Genomic DNA, 18,556 nt, shown 5'->3' with positions numbered 1-18,556 from the left:
CCTGTAATCCCAGCACTTTGGGAGGCTGAGGTGGGTGGATCACTTGAGCCCAAGAGTTCAAGACCAGCCTGGGCAAAAAGGCAAAACCCTATCTCATTTATTTAAAAAAAATTTTTTTTTAAAAAAAAGAAAAGAAAAACTAATAAAAACATAGCCTTAAAATGTTATTATAAAAGGGCATAAAAAGTGCTAGAGAATAACTGAAACACTTTGGGAGGAAAACAAGAGACTAACACCTATATATCTAGTTCTGTGTATCTCTATTACTATCTCACCTGCACTATTTAATAATTAGGATTGAAGCTAAAGACAAGACTAGGTTGGACTGACAATAAGAGCAATGTCCCAGTATGGAAAAGGACGGTAGTCGGGAAAGGAAAGGATGTATGGTCAGTTTGCAACTAGAAAACCTGCACCTATTCTTTTCTTCTATAAAGCAGCGATGAGACTCTGTTAAGAGTAAATTAGGAAGATAGAAAAGTACTGTAGGCTTAAAGACTTGAATATACTTACTATGGAAATAGAAGAGGGTATTGATTCTGAACATACCTAAAAATTACAGGGCAGCATTTAAAGCTCTGCTACAACTTTCAGCAGTATGACAATGGTTAGACTGAGGCCAGGTTAGCATTTTTCAGTTCAAGAATACCAACAGGCCAAGGGGACAAGGAAACCGAGATAGTTTCCAACTGAATAACCGCTGAAGTTATTGGCTAATGTGACCTAGGCTGGATAGGGAAAGCGAGACAAGAGGAACTTTGGAGTGTGATTAAAAAAAAAACAAAAACAAAAAAACAGAAAGGTGGGAGGCTGTCAATTAGAGAGGATGAATGCATCCCCTTTGCCTTTTTTCAGCATGTCAGAACTCCCCCAAAGGATTCTGTTTCTCTGGTTGGCTGGAGGGCTAATGATACATAAAGATTCTGTTCAAATGAGAACACATGGACACAGGAAGGGGAACATCACACACCGGGGACTGTTGTGGGGTGGGGGGAGGGTGAAGGATAGCATTAGGAGATATACCTAATGTTAAATGACGAGTTAATGGGTGCAGCACACCAACATGGCACATGTATACATATGTAACAAACCTGCACGTTGTGCACATGTATCCTAAAACTTAAAGTATAATTATAAAAAAAAAAATTCTGTTCAAAAGACATGGAAAAGAAATGGAGCCATGATTGTACAGTATTTGAAAATGTTTCAGAGTGATGCATGTGATTGAAAAATAGATCATATGGATAGAACAAAGTGGGATACTGTAGTTTCACAGGTGCTTGAAAGCATTCTTGTTGATGATAAAGTCCAAGACAGATGCATGCAGAGCGGTAAGACAAAGTAGAGAAAAGGTACCCTGAGTCAAAAAATGTGAAGCTGGAGTATTGGGTGGCCATTTATCTGGCAAGTGAAGTTGTCTAGAATGATGGTTTTAGATAGACAGAAGAGAATAAAAGTGTTCAAAAAGCTTCTGAAGAAAATGGTAAAATAAATCAGAAGCTTGATGAAAGACAAATGACTACGATAAGAGAAGTCAGAGAATGCCAGAACAAGATAGCATGAGCCTCATCCATTTTCTCAATTCTCTTGGGGACCTGTGCTGGGTGTCTCTTGTTAGATTGAATGAGGTTGTACTACATATACTTCTAAAATATGTACAATTTAATTATCTAAGAATATTCAAAACTAAAATGAGAAGGTCATACTTCCATTATTGCTATTTTTACCTTCATATGGTGAAGCAGTAAAACCAGATGGGCTTATTACCATAAATCCAGGGCTCATAAGGGACCTTCCTCCACTGCTGGAATGCCTCAGGTACATGATTGACCGTACTTTCTCCTGAAAGATCTTGCCATCTAGAATCCAAATTTTTTTTGAAACAGCAAAATTTTTAAAAAGGATAAAACAAAAATATAACTTTAAAAGCAGATCATTAAATTCAAATTTTGACAAAAAGATGTTTAAAGAGAAAAATATATAGCATACTTTATACTAAGGCACACGATATGTGAATACTTACTCTTCACAATTTTTTAGTACAGATTTTGCTGTTGTTTATTATTTCTGGCCACATTAACTTCTATTTTCTTAATTCCAACTGTACTTATAGTTATTTCTATGGTTTAACATTTAACTATTCACTTTTTATATGTTATTATCATCTCTCAAGGGAGAGTGTTCATCTGTTCATTCCTTGAGGAAAGGACTGTGTCTTTTATTTTTATATATCCCCTTCAGTGTCTAATATTTGTAAAAACTAATTATTTCTGAGCTTCATACTTATAAATTCGACTGCTTGGTTTCTTAAATGAATCACAAATGCAACAAATCTAAACCTGAATCATCTTTTTGCCCTAAATTTACTCCTTCTGTTTTATTCTTTGGGAAGTTCCCATGTAGTAACCTGGAGCCACCCTTGACCACTACCTTTCCTTTATCCATGGCAAATCAGTCATCAGGTTCTACTGACTTTTTCTCTTTTTTTGAGACAGTTTTGCTCTGTTGCCCAGGCTGGAGTGTTGTGGCGTGATCTTTGCTCACTGCAACCTCCGCCTCCCTGGTTCAAGCAATTCTCATGCCTCAGCCTCCCGAGTAGCTGGGATTACAGGCATGTGCCACCACGCCCAGCTAACTTTTTTTTTTTTTAAGGAGAGACGAGGTTTCGCTACGTTGGCCAGGCTGGAGTTGAACTCCTGACCTCAAGTGATCCACCCGCCTTGGCCTCTCAAAGTGCTGGGATTATAGGCATGAACCACCATGCCTAGCATGACTTCATTTTCTGTTTCTTGACCTCTTCTCTTCCCTACCATAGTGCTATAATGCAGGCTTTATCATCTCTCAATTGGATTACTATCACAGATTTCTAAATGGCATCCTTGATGAACATCTCGTTACTCTCATATCCTCACAGCTACCAGAATTCGCTCTCTCTCGAATGTCAACTCCTCCTTAAAACCTTCCAATGGCTTTCTATGCCTCCTTACCACCTTGGACAAAACCCAAGCTTCTTGTTCACAAGAATTACCACTATTTGTCCCTAGGCCCCTCCCCAGCCTTGTTTCATAAATTACATTTCAGCAACACCACTTTCTCCTAGTTCCCTGTCAAGCTGTTTCCTTTGCCTGGAAGGCCCTTCTCTTTGATTCCTACTCATCCTTTAAGATTCAGGGCAGGCATCACTTCCTCTGGGAAATCCCCCTCAGTCTTCACATGCTCTATGCTACCAGAAAACAAAAATGTTGACTTCCTTATCACTGTGCTTTCCACGTGGCGTGATATAATCGTTTCTTTATCCTCTTTCCCTCAACTAGGCTGTAAACGTCTTAAGAGAGGGGACCATATTTTACCCATCTTTGTAACTAACCCACTCTCAGAATCTTTATCCACAGTCCTTTTTCCATGAAATGTGCTAAGCCTACCACAAAGTCATGCTATCTAATTTCATGTGGACATTTAGTGCTGCTCATTTTATTAATTTACTACATTTCTTTTTTTTTGAGATGGAGGTTTGCTCTTGTCGCCCAGGCTGGAGTGCAATGGCACGTTCTCAGCTAACTGCAACCTCTGCTTCCCAGGTTCAAGCCATTCTCCTGCCTCAGCCTCCCAAATAGCTGGGATTACAGGCATGTGCCACCATGCCAGGCTAATTTTTTTTTATTTTTAGTAGAGATGGGGTTTCGCCATGTTGGTCAGGCAGGTCTTTAACTCCTGACCTCAGGTGATCTGCCTGCCCCGGCTTCCCAAAGTGCTGGGATTACAGGCGTGAGCCACCGCGCCTGGCCCCATTTACTACATCTCTTAAAATGGCTATTGTACAACCAGTTTTCTAATGTAAATTTATGACTCAGCTTTCTTGTAGGTACATTCTTGCTTTCTTTCTTACCACATTACATTTCCCTGGTTCTTAAAAAAACTGATTATTCCATCTTTCTCTTTTACTGATTCTTCGTTCTTGTCCTACCCTCCAACTAGTAATATTACCAGCAGTTCTTTCCTTAGCTTTCTCTTTCCTTCTCTCACTCTACTTTTCTTCAGTGGTCTCATCTGTTCTCAGAGCTTCACCTCACTTCTATGAGGACAGCTCCTTATAACCTACCCTTCCTTCTTCATGCTGTAACCCTCAATTCCCAATTGCCTACTAGAAAATTGTATTGTAAATAACTGCAGGGCACCTCAAATACAACATATATATTATACAACCAAAGCCATTATCCTTTTTCCTTAACACCTCCAGAGTCATTCCATCCTACACTTCCCAATTCTCAATTTATCCCTCCTTTCCAGTTCCACTGTTACTATGCCCAGATTCTGTTATCCTGTCTCTCATGGACTACTATAATTGGCCTTACTGCCCCTAGTTCCTTATTCCTGAATCCTACTGCAATAATTTACTTATATCATAGCCTTTGCTCAAAACAAACAAACAAAACCCTTTCAATGACCTACAACTAGAATACAAGTTCATATTCTCTGGCCTTACATTCAAGGACCCATTTGATACGACTTTAGGGTAAAAACAAGTAAATGGTGGTCTTAAACTGTATTTATGGCATTATTTCTCACTATTCCTTTACAGATCCCCTATACGTAGGTAAAACTCATTAGTCCTTATTTTTTCTTTCCTTTTTTCCTCCCTTTAAAGTCACTGCCTTTACCTGGAACACCAAGTCTTCAATCTACCTATCAAATTCTACTCAAAATCTTCAATGTCCATATCAGATGTCATGTAACCTATTAAATATTCTCTCCACAGTGGTCAGATGAAACCCTCTGTCCTCTGAAATCTCATTAGTTCTCCTTTTGTGTCTCTTTGATACTTACCAAATACACATTTTTTTTTTACTGTAGTTATTTGAGTCTATGTCTCCTTTCTCCACTTGGCGTTTAGACTCCTTGAGGGCAGAGGCCATGTCTAGTTCATTCTATAACTCTCTGCCCTATCCCAACCCCAGTATGTAATTAGAGCAGCACAGAGGCCATTCAAATATCAAACAAGTGTGAATCAAGTGGGAAGAATAAAACAAAAGTGGAAATAGCCATGATCTAACAAAAATGATTATACCTACCTATGTGCAAAGAAAAGTAGAAGTTCGTGGGATTGTGACAAACGTAAGTATTAGTAGGAGGGTGAACTGCTAAAAGGAAATTGAAGATAATTGTCAATAATTCCAAATCTGGAGGAGATCCAAGGACTTCTGCTATAATTTTCACAAATGATCTACAAACCTCTCGGGGCATGGGTGTGAGTTGCCCCTCTTTGTGTTCCTGAAAAAATAAAAAAAAACTCTCTTTAGATTTAAAGAATTGTCAACTAACTAAGATTTTTCATTTAGGCAAAATATTCTTTTTAAGGTAGAATTCTGTTGGTTTACTACTCTAGTCTGATCATATTTACCACTACCATAACAACTCATTAAATTGAGTTATTTCCTAATTCAAGCAATCTTGTTATTAAAAATTCATTAACACAGATGGCAACTTAATTCTAGCCCATGTATCTTAATTAACTGAGGCAAACTTATACTGCAACTCTCACAAGTGTGGTCTCAAAAGCCAGACTTCCTAGGTTTGCATTCTGGTTTCTCCACTCACTAGCCACATGATCTTAGGTACGTTATTTAACATTTGCATGCTTCACTTTCTTTGTCTATGTGAGTAATACTAGTGCTACTTTATAGGGTTGTTATAAGGACTAAATAACATAAACTCTTAGAATAGTGCCTTGCATGTACGTAAGCCCCATATAAATGTTAGTGATAAACTACAATCACTACTATTACTACTGCTACTACCTTTTCTTCTTCTTTTACTACTACTAATATTAGTAATATTAGTATAGGATTAGGACAGAAAACTTTTGATAGACAAAACTCATACACTAATACAATATGCTCCAGTTTACGAAGCTCCTTTTCACAACAGCTCTATGAGAGGTTTTAGCCCTCATTTCTAGAATATGAGGCACAAAGAGGTTATTTGACTACTGTAAACCACACATAAAATATGTAGGTAGTATAATTATAACTCAAACTCAGGCCTCTGAACTCTTTCTACTGCACCATTTACTGTCTGGAATAATAAGACTTGGCAAAATGCCACGTAATTACTAAAAATAAAGCTGTATATAAATAAATTGCTTATATCCTCCAATTCCATCTCCCCAGTGGGTAGCAGCTGGCCTCCAGATTAAGGGTATGGGAGGTAAACTTCCTCATCTTCCCTCTTCCTATGTCCAAATATATATCTCTACATCCACTCTTCATTTACTCTTGTGTATTACTGAATTGGAGTACTTAAAATGTAGATGTTAATTTTGAAACAATTTAGTTTGACTACCTCAGATTTAAGAAGAGAATACTGAGTCTACAGAAGAAAACACAAAACTCCTTTGCCAAGAGCTCATAGCTGTCAAGTGGCAAAGACTAAGACAGGAACATAGATCTCCCGACTTCCAATTCAGAACTATTTCTGCTACGACCATCTGCATTTCTTCTAAACCATACTCCATGTATCTTCTTAACTTTCTTGGTTGCAGCATCAGTGATTCATTCCCAAGACTAGCCCAGGTTACTTCTATCTTGCCCTCTCCACTGACTCTTTATCAATAGTCACTGGTATTCTATTTTACTATTTTTTTAATCCCTTAACTTTACCTTAAGTGAACATTCTGTTTCTGTCTTTGCTTTTGCTGCTGGACTTTTTAATAATCATTTATTCCCACTGCCTTCAATGATCCGCCACACATGCTGTCCAAAGTCCCTGAAATCTGGCTCTTGCCTTATCCATGCTATTGAAATCCTGTAAGTCATTAAGAATTTCTGAGTCAATGGCCCTTTATCTGCCTACATTTTCTCTGAACTTTCTATATCATTTGGTTCAAGGTATCACCTCCTTCTCTACAAGTTCTTCCCCCTCTGCCGACCTCTGGCTTTCACTTTACTGAGTCTCCTCTTAGCTTTTCAACTCCTCTTTCTATATGTCTTTCAATAGCCCCTTTTTCTTGTTTCACATCCCGAAAATGGGTATCTCCTGAGGTGTAAGCCTCAGTCCTCTGATTCTCTCACTACACTTCTCTGTCTTGGAGTGTTTCTCTATTCTGATGGCTTCACTATTACCAGTTCACTGTTGCTGAATGTCCTGCTGTAATTTCAAATGTAGATACAAAAACTACAAAACTTACAAGGTTGCTTCTTTTTTTTCTGATGAACTTATTATTTTTCTGGTCTCCCAGCTTGAAATTTTATGTTATATTTGACTCCTCCTGAAGCTCCATTTAAACAGAATCAAGTCCTATGAATTCTATCCTTATAATCTCTCCCATATTTGCTCCCTACCTAAACACTCCCATTTTAATCACCAGGGTTCAGGTTCTTTATGCTGTACTCACAAATGAATGAAACTGCCTTACATCCAATATACTACCAATTTATTAATCTTCCTAAAGTGCACAAACGCTCTGAGGTACCTTAAAGGCAAAGACTACGTTCATTTCTTTATAAACTTCCCACAATACCTGACATAAAGCTATGTTTAATAAACAGCTGTTAATTTGATAAGTGGGCTCTTTGAACAAACAAGGGTAAAGAACTATACAGGTAAGGAAAAAAATTTGTACCTAGATTTTTTCTAGCATTTTTGTAAATAATACAAAAGTGAAAAAATATGTGGAAATCTCAAAGTTTATAAGTGCCACTTTTCGACATGCAAAGACTGAATAAGAATATCACATTGTCATATGAACTTAATGAAAAGTGGCCAATACATTTCAAAATGGATATGCAAAGGAAAAAATTTTGAGGAAAACCGATGTATAAATGATGCATAAAACACTCAGTAAGCAAGGGGCCTGAAGGATCAAGCAACATATTCTATTCCCTACAACAATAGTCTAATTTATGGCCGTGAAAGGCAATAGAATGTTTTTGTGTTTTTGGAATTCATTCATTTAACAAATATTTATCAGATGCCCAGGTGTGTCAAGTACTGACATTACAGTGTGATTTAAAACAAAGCAAAACAAAAACCATACCTTGCTTTCAGGAGGCTTACAGAGGGAAATAAACCATAATTCATAAATAACTAACAAACTGTATGTACATAGTGTATAAAGGGAAAAAGACTAATTTATATGGAAAGGGCAGGGAAGGTATCTCTCAGGAAGTAAGTCTTAAGTTGCCACGTGGAGGATAAGTAGGAGTTGGCCAGATGAAAAGAATGGGATCAATAATTGTTAAAGCAAAAAGAATACCAAGTACTCTGAGACAGAAAAAAGTCTCACTTGTTTAAGGAAGGGAAAGAAATCCAGGGAGGCTGAGTACCATAAGATGAAGCTAGAATGGTAGCCAGATCATATAAGCCTTCTCATATTAACACTTCTTACAGATGTTGTCACAGATTTTGAATTTTAGCCCAACTATAATGAAAAGCCCTTAGTGCCACTGAAGCAAAGGTGCTCAAAATATAAAATATTACTGATCTCATGGAATATCTGTACTTATCTAACTTGACAAAGTTCTATTAGATGCCTCAGACATTTAAAAAAAACTTGGAAAATTGTCTAATATACAAACCAAGCAGATATTTATCGATGCCTTTTATCTGCTTGGTTGGTATATTAGATGATATCAATAAAGGCAGAGAAAAAAATTAACTAAAAGGGCCACAGCATAGACATTACAATGTAACTGATAAAATTAGTGTCACTTTTTAATAAAAATTTTGGATACAGTTTAAATGCTAATTCTAGCATATAGAATAGACCTTTAGCAAGTTTATACTTATTAAAGCAATACATATTTGTAAATGTTTATTTAAGGAATATGGAACAAGTTAAAATTCATTAACTATTCTTGCTGTTCAAGGCAGTACAAAACTATTATTCTATCCCAACATAAAGAAACATCTAAGAAATTTAGTAATTGTACTTTTGTAATTGAGTTAGGAATTATGACAGTGTGATGATCAAGCGGTAAGATGCAGCAGTTGAAATACTCCTGTACTATTTATTGAAAGAAGAGAATCTGGAGAGAAGATGGAAAAAAAAAAAAAAAGAAAAAGCTTCCATTGAAAGTGCCACAAAAATTTGATGTTCATAGTATTATTAAACAACTGTGGAATATATTTCCAAAAGTAAAGTTACATGAAAAGTACCTGCAAAACCTGACAAGTCAGTAGAAAGTGATGAACCACTTGAGCTTTCAATAACTGCTTAATATTAAACATCTGCTGGTGGTGATCTGCTCTGATGAGGACTTGTAGAGCTGCTAGCAAAGTTTCCCAAACACCTTGCTAAGGAGATAAACACACACCAATAAGCACATACTTACTGAAAAATATGCAGCATGCTTTTTGGAAGACACACAAAGTGCAACAATTTAACATTGTGTATATATTCAGTATTAAAGATTACATGTCTGCAAAAAGCCAATGTTAAAATTTATTCCCTATTATTTTTTGTTGCCAATAGGCTATTTCTAAATAGCTATGTTGAATGCAATATTGCATTAGGTGCTTTCCTACATTACCCTTTCTGTGGCATTACATGTATTTTCAAAAGATGAATTATCAAGAGGGATTATTCAAATTAGAGAAGCGTACACATTACCAACATTATTGTTCTTAAATAATTTATGTTCAAAGAGTGTTGTTAAAAATGTATACATTTCAATATCAATCTGCATATGTAGCATTTAACCAAAAAATTTTAGAGCAAATCGTACTAAATTGAAAAGTCATGGACAACTTGAAAATTTTGCATTTTTAGATTAATTTACTTTCAGGTTCAAATAACAGAATTATCTGCATGATTACAAACTATGCACTTCAAAGAGTAGTTAGCATCCTTTGACAGTGCCTTAAAATGCTTCTCCCATATTGAATCAATCTTAACTTGTCCATAATACTAGAGAAAAAAAGACATACTGATAACTAACATTGAAAGATAACCTTCCCTTCATCTTATTATCCTAATTGACCTTTCAATAAAGCTTTTAACAAAAAGCAAAATTAACTGGCTTGGGTTGCACAGTCTATTTCTCCTGCCAATATCTGGCAATAATGAACCAAGATACTGATAGACTTAATCATACTCTTCTACCCTGGGTCTCTCTTTTTATAAGATAGAGCCAAGATATTCTAAAAGAAAAAGCCACATGAAAAGCAGCAGACAAGGCAGCCAAAGTATGAAAACATGATTCAAATCTGAAAAGTAGTACCAAGATAAAATAGTGCCAATGTAAACAAACAAATAGCAACAACAAAAAAAGAAAAACCTGACTTAGTTCAAACATAATTAATTACATAAGAAAACCTTATTTCAAATCCATAGAATATGTGTCTTATCACTTTCAAATTCAATTTAAAAATGTTTCTTTTAAAATCAAACAACCCCAAATTTGCCTGCTCTTTTGAAGTACTAAATAAACTTTGTCCAACTTTGCCCAAGTTAGGTTTTCCAACCTGCAACTCAGCATATTCTTTATTATACATTTATACTGCTTTTGACCCAGTTTGTTTTCATATGCTATCCCTGTAATTATTTGATTTCTCCCTGCAATATTACACATATTTTAATCTATCTTATCTATCTTCTATTTTTTTAGATCTGAAAGTATATATTTATTCAGAGTGAGAAAAGGCATCACAACAAATTACAAAATTTAAAAAACTGAAAAGTACCATGAATACCACAAAATCCAGAAACATGGCAATAGTCAGTTGGTTGTTGGACATGCCTTTCAAAATACTTTTCTCTGTTTTGTGGCTGCATACTCTTGAATTGCCTCTTCATTTAACAACAATTTTGTAATATAATTTTCTATAAGAAGAATAGAAAATTCTCCTTCCTCTAGCATATTTGAACTAAATTTATTTTTATTACTAATAGATTAGAAAAGGTTTTTTAGTTTTGTTTTTTTTTTGCCAGGCGTAGGGGCTCATGCCTGTATCCCAGCACTTCGGGAGGCCAAGGCGGGAGGACTGCTTGAGCCCAGGAATTTGAGACCAGCCTGGGCAATATAGTGAGACTTCATCTCTACAAAAAAAAATTAAAAATTAGCCAGGCATGGTGGTGCACACATGTAGTCCTAGCTACTTGGGAGGCTGAGGTAGGAGGACCACTTGAACCTGAGAGGCAGAGGTTGCAGTGAGCCAAGATGGCGCCACTGCATTTTAGCCTGGGTGACAGAGTGAAATCCTGTTTCAAAAAAAAAAAAAAAAAAGGAGTCTTTTTTCAACCTCATAACTCATTATTGGTAATGTGTAAATTTTTAGGGACTGTTGGCAAGTTGGGAATAACCATTTTTAAAAAAATTCTAAAGGTATATATATTCTGAATTGCTCTATAAATAATATTTGTTGATAATCTTGTTATATTCTAATTAGTTCTAGACAATCTAGTTTTTTTTTTTTTGCAAAAATCACCAATATCTACTAGAACCCTGCCACACTTAGAGCAAACAGTCTACACTAGAACTAAGAAGGCTGTATGAGCCTATACCATTAAGATTGCTTAAAACTAGGGCAGAAAGGAAACAACCCTATACTCATCCCCTGACTGGGTCCTTGTGAAGACAAGCTCAGCCATTCCAGGTGCTGAGATGTAGTGCCTACATCTAAGATCAATCTATGTTGCTTAATTTGTACTTATGATGAAGCCTTGCCCTATATATCATGGTCCTATCTCTAACTCCTGTATATTATGGTCTTATCTCTAACTCCTAGCCAGCATGGCTCTCCTAGTTAGAAGTGTATCCATCTCCCTCTCCTGGACCTGACTCCCCTGACTCCTAGCAGTCTCCCCTTTCAGAGTTTATGGTAAATGCAAGCCTTCAACTGATCCAAATAAGCCCATATGCTCCTGCCTGACTGCAGTATTCTTAGCCAGCCCAAGTTTGATTTTGACTCTCCAGCTCAGCATTCCCCATGGCTGCTCAAAACTTTGCATGGGAAATAAGTGCCAGATTTCCATTTATAATTAACATTACATTGAAGTAATAAATTAATTATTTCTTTCAGAAGAATGATTAGATACATATTTAAAAGAATATGCTGGCTGGGGGTGGTGGCTCATGCCTATAATCCGAGCATTTTGGGAAGCCGAGGCAGGCAGATCACTTGAGCTCAGGAGTTCAAGACCAGCCTGAGCAACATGTGTGACACCCTGTCTACACCCAAAATACAAAAACTTAGCCAGGCATGGTGGCACACATCTGTGGTCCCAGCTACTTGGGAGGCTGAGGTAGGAGTATCATCTGAGCCTGGGGGTGGAGGTTGCAGTGAGCCAATATCATGCCACTGCACTCTAGCCTGGGCGAAAGAGTAAAACTCCGTTTCAAAAAAAGACAAAAACAAAAGCAAACAGACAAAAACAAAAGCAAACAGACAAAAAAACGAGTATATGCTTCTATTCACGGTAGCTAAAATGTGGAAACAATCCAAGTGTCTCTAAACTGATGAATGGATAAGCAAAATGTGATAAATATATAGAATGGAATATTATTCATTCTTAAAAAAGAAATTTGGACATATGCTACAACACAGATGAGCCTGGAAGACATTAAGCTAAGTGAAATAAGCTAATCGCAAAAAGACACTATACGATCCTACTTATATGAGATCCTTAGATTAGTCAAAAGTAGAATGGTGGTTTCCAGGGGCTAGAGGAAGAGGGAGAACATTTGTTTAAAGGGTACAAAGTTTTGGTTTTACAAAACAAAAAAGATTTACAGAGATGGATGGTGGTGATGGTTGGACAACACTGTAAATGCACTTAATGCCACTGAACTGAAACTTAAAAATGCTTAAGATGGTAAATTTTGTGTTATATGCATTTTACCACAATAAAAAATGGAAAAAAAGTACATATTACATGCCTCTGCTTTATTCCATATCTTCCAGTCAAGCAATAGTTCCTCTAACAGCTTAACATCTTGGATTATAGCATTAGAGTCTACATCCAACTTAAACTCTCCATTCTCATTCATATAAATAATATCTTCACCACAGCATCCTTCAAGAAGGGTCTACAGAAAATTAGCATTAATATAAGATGCATTAGTAATTGGTTAATCAAGAAGTTCAACAGAAACATTAAGCTTTCAATTTTAGCAATCATTAAATTCAAAGGAAAGCTAGTAAATAATTCAACACTTCACAAAGTATCTTTAACTTGTTTTGTAAAACAATTCAGATAAATAGAAAATCCCAAACTTACAAATATTTTTAAGTGAGTGCTCAGGTTCAAACAAGGGGTGAAACAAACAGCACTCAATTTTTATGTTTTAAACTGAATTAATCTGCTATTAGGCTTTAAAACATTTTCAAAAAAGTAGTAAGGATTCATGCCACAAATGTACGGATCTTGCAGTTTAAAGAAGTAGGGGTGGAGGCAAGGGTAGAGCAATCATCTTTTGCCTTAGTACCAGAAGTCTCAGAGAGAAATATTTCCACAATGTTACCAAATGCTTTTATCTAGAAATGTATTTAAATATATGATGATAGCGGGATCATAATAAAAATGAGCATGAATATCTGTGACTTGAAAAATTAACTCTGTAGTAGTAGTGCCTAATGGAATGGTATGCCTCTAGGTGCCTAGAGAACTGGGTTCTCTGCCATAAGGGTGGGAGCTAAAGGAAAGATCTCATCAATCTACGGAATGAGGGGACAGCATGGGAGATATCTGTGGCCCACCCAGATCTAAAATTCAATGAGTTTATTTTTTTCTTACTTTTAAAAAGTGCTTTAAAGAAAAGAAAAATGTAATTATTTAAATGATGAAAAGAATTAGAAGAGTATCTTAGTTTGATTAATTATACACTAATAAGTTTCCTCCATTTTCTTCAGGAATAACTGAAACACAAAACTATTATTGGAAGACTTTGATGACGAGATGAGTATCACTGCATATGAAACTATAAGAATAAATTTTATGAAGACATACCTTCAAAATGTAAAACCCAACAATGCATTTTTGTTTGATCAACACCTGATGAATCATAGAAAGTCCATTACAATTTTCTAATTCATGTACTCTTTGTTGGTTGTATTTAATTAATGAGAGTATAACTCGCAGTGCTAATGCTTGAGTTTCTTCACAGCTACTGAGTTCAACAACCTAAAAAAAACAAAAAAAAAGGGTGGATATAGTTTTCTCCCAATTTGCTGAGAGTAAAAATTTAACATGTATAATCTTCCATTATGTAACATCAATCCATTAGTTTCTACAAAGTATTTTTTTAATGCTCATACTCTACCTATTTAAGGGTTGTGAATAAACAAAACTGAGAGTAAGGCATAAATTCCATGTTCTATAGTCTCTTATATATACTATAGTATACAATGACACAAACAACCTTAGTGGTCAGTAGCATTTTATAACTAGTGATCTGAAGTGTCATAGTTTTTGATAAATGAGTCAATAGACAGGCTCTGCATTATTGGTAAGGGAGATAAAAAGAAGTAAAATACATGATACTTGTTCCCAATGGGGTCTACTGTCCTGTCAAAGAGATAAGATGTATCTACAAAAACCACATGTTGTGCCTTGTACGTCAATTTACTTCAACCAACACTTTCTGACAACTACTACATACATAAGAAACACACACTTATTATCATGCTAAAGGCCAAAGAAGAATGAGACAATAGGTATGCCAGGAGAGCACAGAGACCATTCTGACCCCTCTCTGCTTGGTTTAAGGGAAGGATACACAGAGAGAAGATGGCCTAGGAAGAGAGCCAAATCCTGGAAAGCAGGAATAAAGGGGTGGCTGGGAGCAGGGCACAGCCAGGGGAAGGGTAAAGGCCTAAACTGGAAGTTCACAGTACATCTAGGAAGCTGCAGGTTGCCTCTTTGGCGGAATTGTAGAGACCAGGCTCACAAGGCAGGTTATGCATGTAAGGGTTTTAAGGACACTGAATTTTATTTTTGTAGGGGAGGGGGAAGGATACTGAACAAGGTTTATAAGTTTTAGGCCTAGAAACATACTTTAAAAGTCTTATTGGCAAGATACTAAACATATAAAGATAAAAATGTAAACATTTTATCTAAGATCCAAACTCTATGTAACAATAACAAAATTATATTCAATACCTTGATGAAAGAGAAGAAAACAAGGATATACATTTTGAAACTATACAATGGTACAAAAGATCACAAAATATTGGTGAGGAGTTAAAGGGATTTTAATTTTAAAACACTAGGAGATAATCTATTCAACTAGACACTAGATAAAAAAACTATGAAAAAGGAAGAGGTGGAGAAGAAAAGACAGATTACAGAGTATGGTGGATCAAATGTTAACAAAATATTTGTAAGAACCCTAACAACAACAAATGCTGATATGCTTCTTATTGCAAAATTAATCAAAGATGCTTCCATTAAAGAAAGTTAGATAGGGAGACTATGAAAACTTGATAATGTTGCAAAAGTTATACTTAGGGATAAAATGAAGATGGCATTCCGAGGATGAAGGAAGATCAAAGCTGCTTTAATTAAACAGGGATGTGGACCCAGAGGAAGTAGAAAGGATTTTTACCAAAGTGAGACTATTTGTGCTCCCTAATATAGGTTTCAGCAATCCCTGAAATAGTCTATAATTACTGACTGTCTACTTTGCATCAGGACAGATAATTAAATGATTCATTCTAAAATGGTACTTAGGCCTGAGTCAAACTTTATAGTTCTCCTTTTTGAAAAAACTCCAAACCCAAATAAAGTTTTTTTTTTTTTAAAAACATATTTGTTGACCCTTAGTTTTTTCCTATGCATTGGAAACATTTAAGGAATAAAAACTTCATAAATTTTATTTTTAAAAATATCCTCCTCTCAATTTAAAAACTTGTACATTTAACATTTAATTGTACTAATTACATTTTTGGTTAATAGAAAACTTCTAAAATATTCATAAATTAGAAGAAACCTTAATCATCTATGGCAGAAAGCTTAATAACATATTTAATATGTAATTTTTTATCTTAAAAGTTTAATATAGTCGAGTGTAGCTTTTTCGTGTGGTCCAAAAGAAATCCTTTAATTTATCAATAATAAATAAGTCATTTCTCTTTAGACAAAACTATAACCAGTGATTCTTACCCTAGCAAAGAGAAAAACAAATATACCAGTTCCACCAATTTCGTGCAGAATGCCTTGAATAGTTTTATATTCAGTAGGTTGGAGATTCTTTAGATGATGAGGTTCTAATAAGATGCTCTGAACTTCTTTTGAGCTGAAGGGTCTTTGAGAGAGTTGGGTTTTCATTTGACCTTTAAGTCTAATCACTGGCTCATAGATGGTATACTGAGCAGGACAGTAAGTTGTATAAACAACTGAAAGACTTTCCTGAAACACAAATATTTTCATTCAGTAATGACACCAAGTTTAAAATGCAAGCTATGAACTGGCAAGTAAGTATTTCAAAGTGAAAACACACTCAACTGATCCTTTTCTTTGTTTAAAAAACAACAGCTACTACACTAAACAGATAAACATTAGAAGCAAGGCTGTTTCCCACAAAGCAAATGATCAGTGATTTATTCAGCAGTGATCAATTGTATAGATCACATCAAGGTTGAGAAGGATTCCAGCTTTGTTCGGTTTAGAATATATATTAAGTTATACTATTACTATTAATACCAACTAAGTCTTAAACCACACTTATTACATACCAGGCACCATTCTAAGCACTTAAAAATATTGGGAACTCTGGGTAAGGCCAATTAATTTGAAATTTTTGCTTTCCATTTGCTCACTGGCTGACTATTCATTTAAAAGCAACTCTAAACTAGATCTTTCTACTGGAATAAAATTCCAGATTGTCAACAGTCAGCACACCTAACTAAAATAAAATAGAACTTCAGATATTTCTCCCAGGCAAAGGGAGTGTGTGGCTCCCTGTCAAGATTCTCTAAACTATTTTAAAAATTAAAGTTAATTTTAAATGCAGAATGTATGTTTTTCTTAGAGACAGTGTCTTGCTCTGGCACCCAGGCTGGAGTGCAGTGGCATGATCATAGCTCACTGTAGCCTTGAACTCCTAGACTCAAGGGATCCTCCCACCTGAGCCTCCCAAGCAGCTAGGACTACAGGCACCTGCCACCACACCCAGTTAACCCAGTTAATTTTTTTTTTTTTTTTTTTTGTAGAGACATGGTCTTGTTATGTTGCCCAGGCTAGTCTCAAACCCTTGACCTAAAGTGATCCTCCTGCCTGTGCCTCCCAGGGTGCTGGGATTATAGGCATGAACCTTGGTGTCTGGCCCATTATGTACTTTAAGGTGGTTTTAATGGTAGTAGATGCCAAACCCAGGCTCATGGAAATCATATAGATTCAGTGTCTTCTCTCAGAACTGGATGGGGGCCTTGTGCTTTGATTATTATTATTATTATTTATTTATTTTTTTTTTTTTCCGAGACAGAGTCTTGCTCTGCCGCCCTGGCTGGAGTACAGTGGTGCGATCTCAGCTCACTGCACCCTCCGACTCCTGGGTTCAAGCAATTCTCCTGCTTCGGCCTCCTGAGTAGCTGGGATTACAGGTGCATGCCACCACACCCAGCTAATTTTATATTTTTAGTAGAGACAGGGTTTCACCATGTTGGCCAGGCTGGTCTCAAACTGGCTGGTCTTGAACTTCTGACCTCATGATCTGCCCGCCTCAGCCTCCCAAAGTGCTGGCATTACAAGCATGAGCCACCGTGTCTGACCTGTGCTTTATTTATGACCCACGGCAATCAGACATACCACCCAGCATATCTGTGCACCAGCTAAACCAATTATACTGTCTGTTGTGTATGATTATGCTGGAAAAGCAAAGTTTCAAACTTGCAGTAGTTTCAATCAGAAATCTGACGCCGCACCCTGACATGAGGGTACCATTTCTTTTCTTTTTTCTTTTTCTTTTTTTTTTTTTGAGACAGAGTTTGACTCTTGTTGCCCAGGCTGGAGTGCAATTGCGCATTCTCGGCTCGCTGCAATCTCTGCCTCCTAGGTTCAAGCGATTCTCCTGCCTCAGCCTCCTGAGTAGCTGGGATTATAGGCACCTGCCACCATGCCCGGCTAGTTTTTGTATTTTTAGTAGAGACAGGGTTTCACCATATTGGCCAGGCTGGTCTCAAACTCCTGACCTCAGGTGATCCATCCGCCTCGGCCTCCCAAATCCATGCCTGGGATTACAGGCATGAGCCACCGTGCCTGGCCAAGGGTACCACTTCTCCCTAACCATTGTTTCACAAGCCTATAACTCCCAAATTACTAAATCGGGCTTAAACAATTTGCTCTCTAAAAATAGTTTTCACATAAAACCCTCAGAATTTTCATTCATGATAATTTATGTTGAGTTTTGTAACTTATATGACCTATATACTGTTCAGGAAAAATAAAAGGATTAGGGAAATTTTTCTATGAAAACAAATGGATTAACCAAAAACTATTGAGTTAAAGTTATTACTTGAACAAACATCTGTGTGAGCTCCTCAGTCTCCCTAAGGAAGAGGTTCTCAAAGTGTGATCCTCAACCAGCATCAGCATCAGCATCACCTAGGAACTTCTTAAAAA

The 18,556-nt window shown here is 36.4% G+C and overlaps 1 protein-coding gene across 1 annotated transcript in view; it reads right to left on the bottom strand.

Moving 5' to 3' along the window:
* Positions 1 to 18,556, bottom strand: part of LYST (lysosomal trafficking regulator) — a 213,573-nt gene that overhangs the window by 104,970 nt on the left and 90,047 nt on the right. Inside the window, exons 17-22 of the mRNA XM_024252983.2 lie at positions 16,100 to 16,345; positions 13,946 to 14,119; positions 12,876 to 13,025; positions 9,154 to 9,291; positions 5,070 to 5,268; positions 1,728 to 1,859 (exon numbers count right to left, since the gene is read on the bottom strand). Coding sequence (XP_024108751.2) covers positions 1,728 to 1,859; positions 5,070 to 5,268; positions 9,154 to 9,291; positions 12,876 to 13,025; positions 13,946 to 14,119; positions 16,100 to 16,345 — 1,039 coding nt within the window. The remainder of the gene's footprint in view (positions 1 to 1,727; positions 1,860 to 5,069; positions 5,269 to 9,153; positions 9,292 to 12,875; positions 13,026 to 13,945; positions 14,120 to 16,099; positions 16,346 to 18,556) is intronic.

Source organism: Pongo abelii, chromosome 1, assembly GCF_028885655.2.
Source record: "Pongo abelii isolate AG06213 chromosome 1, NHGRI_mPonAbe1-v2.0_pri, whole genome shotgun sequence".
Lineage (NCBI taxonomy): Eukaryota > Metazoa > Chordata > Mammalia > Primates > Hominidae > Pongo > Pongo abelii.
Note: the sequence above shows the minus strand (reverse complement) of the source record. Positions and strands in the feature narration are given on the sequence as shown.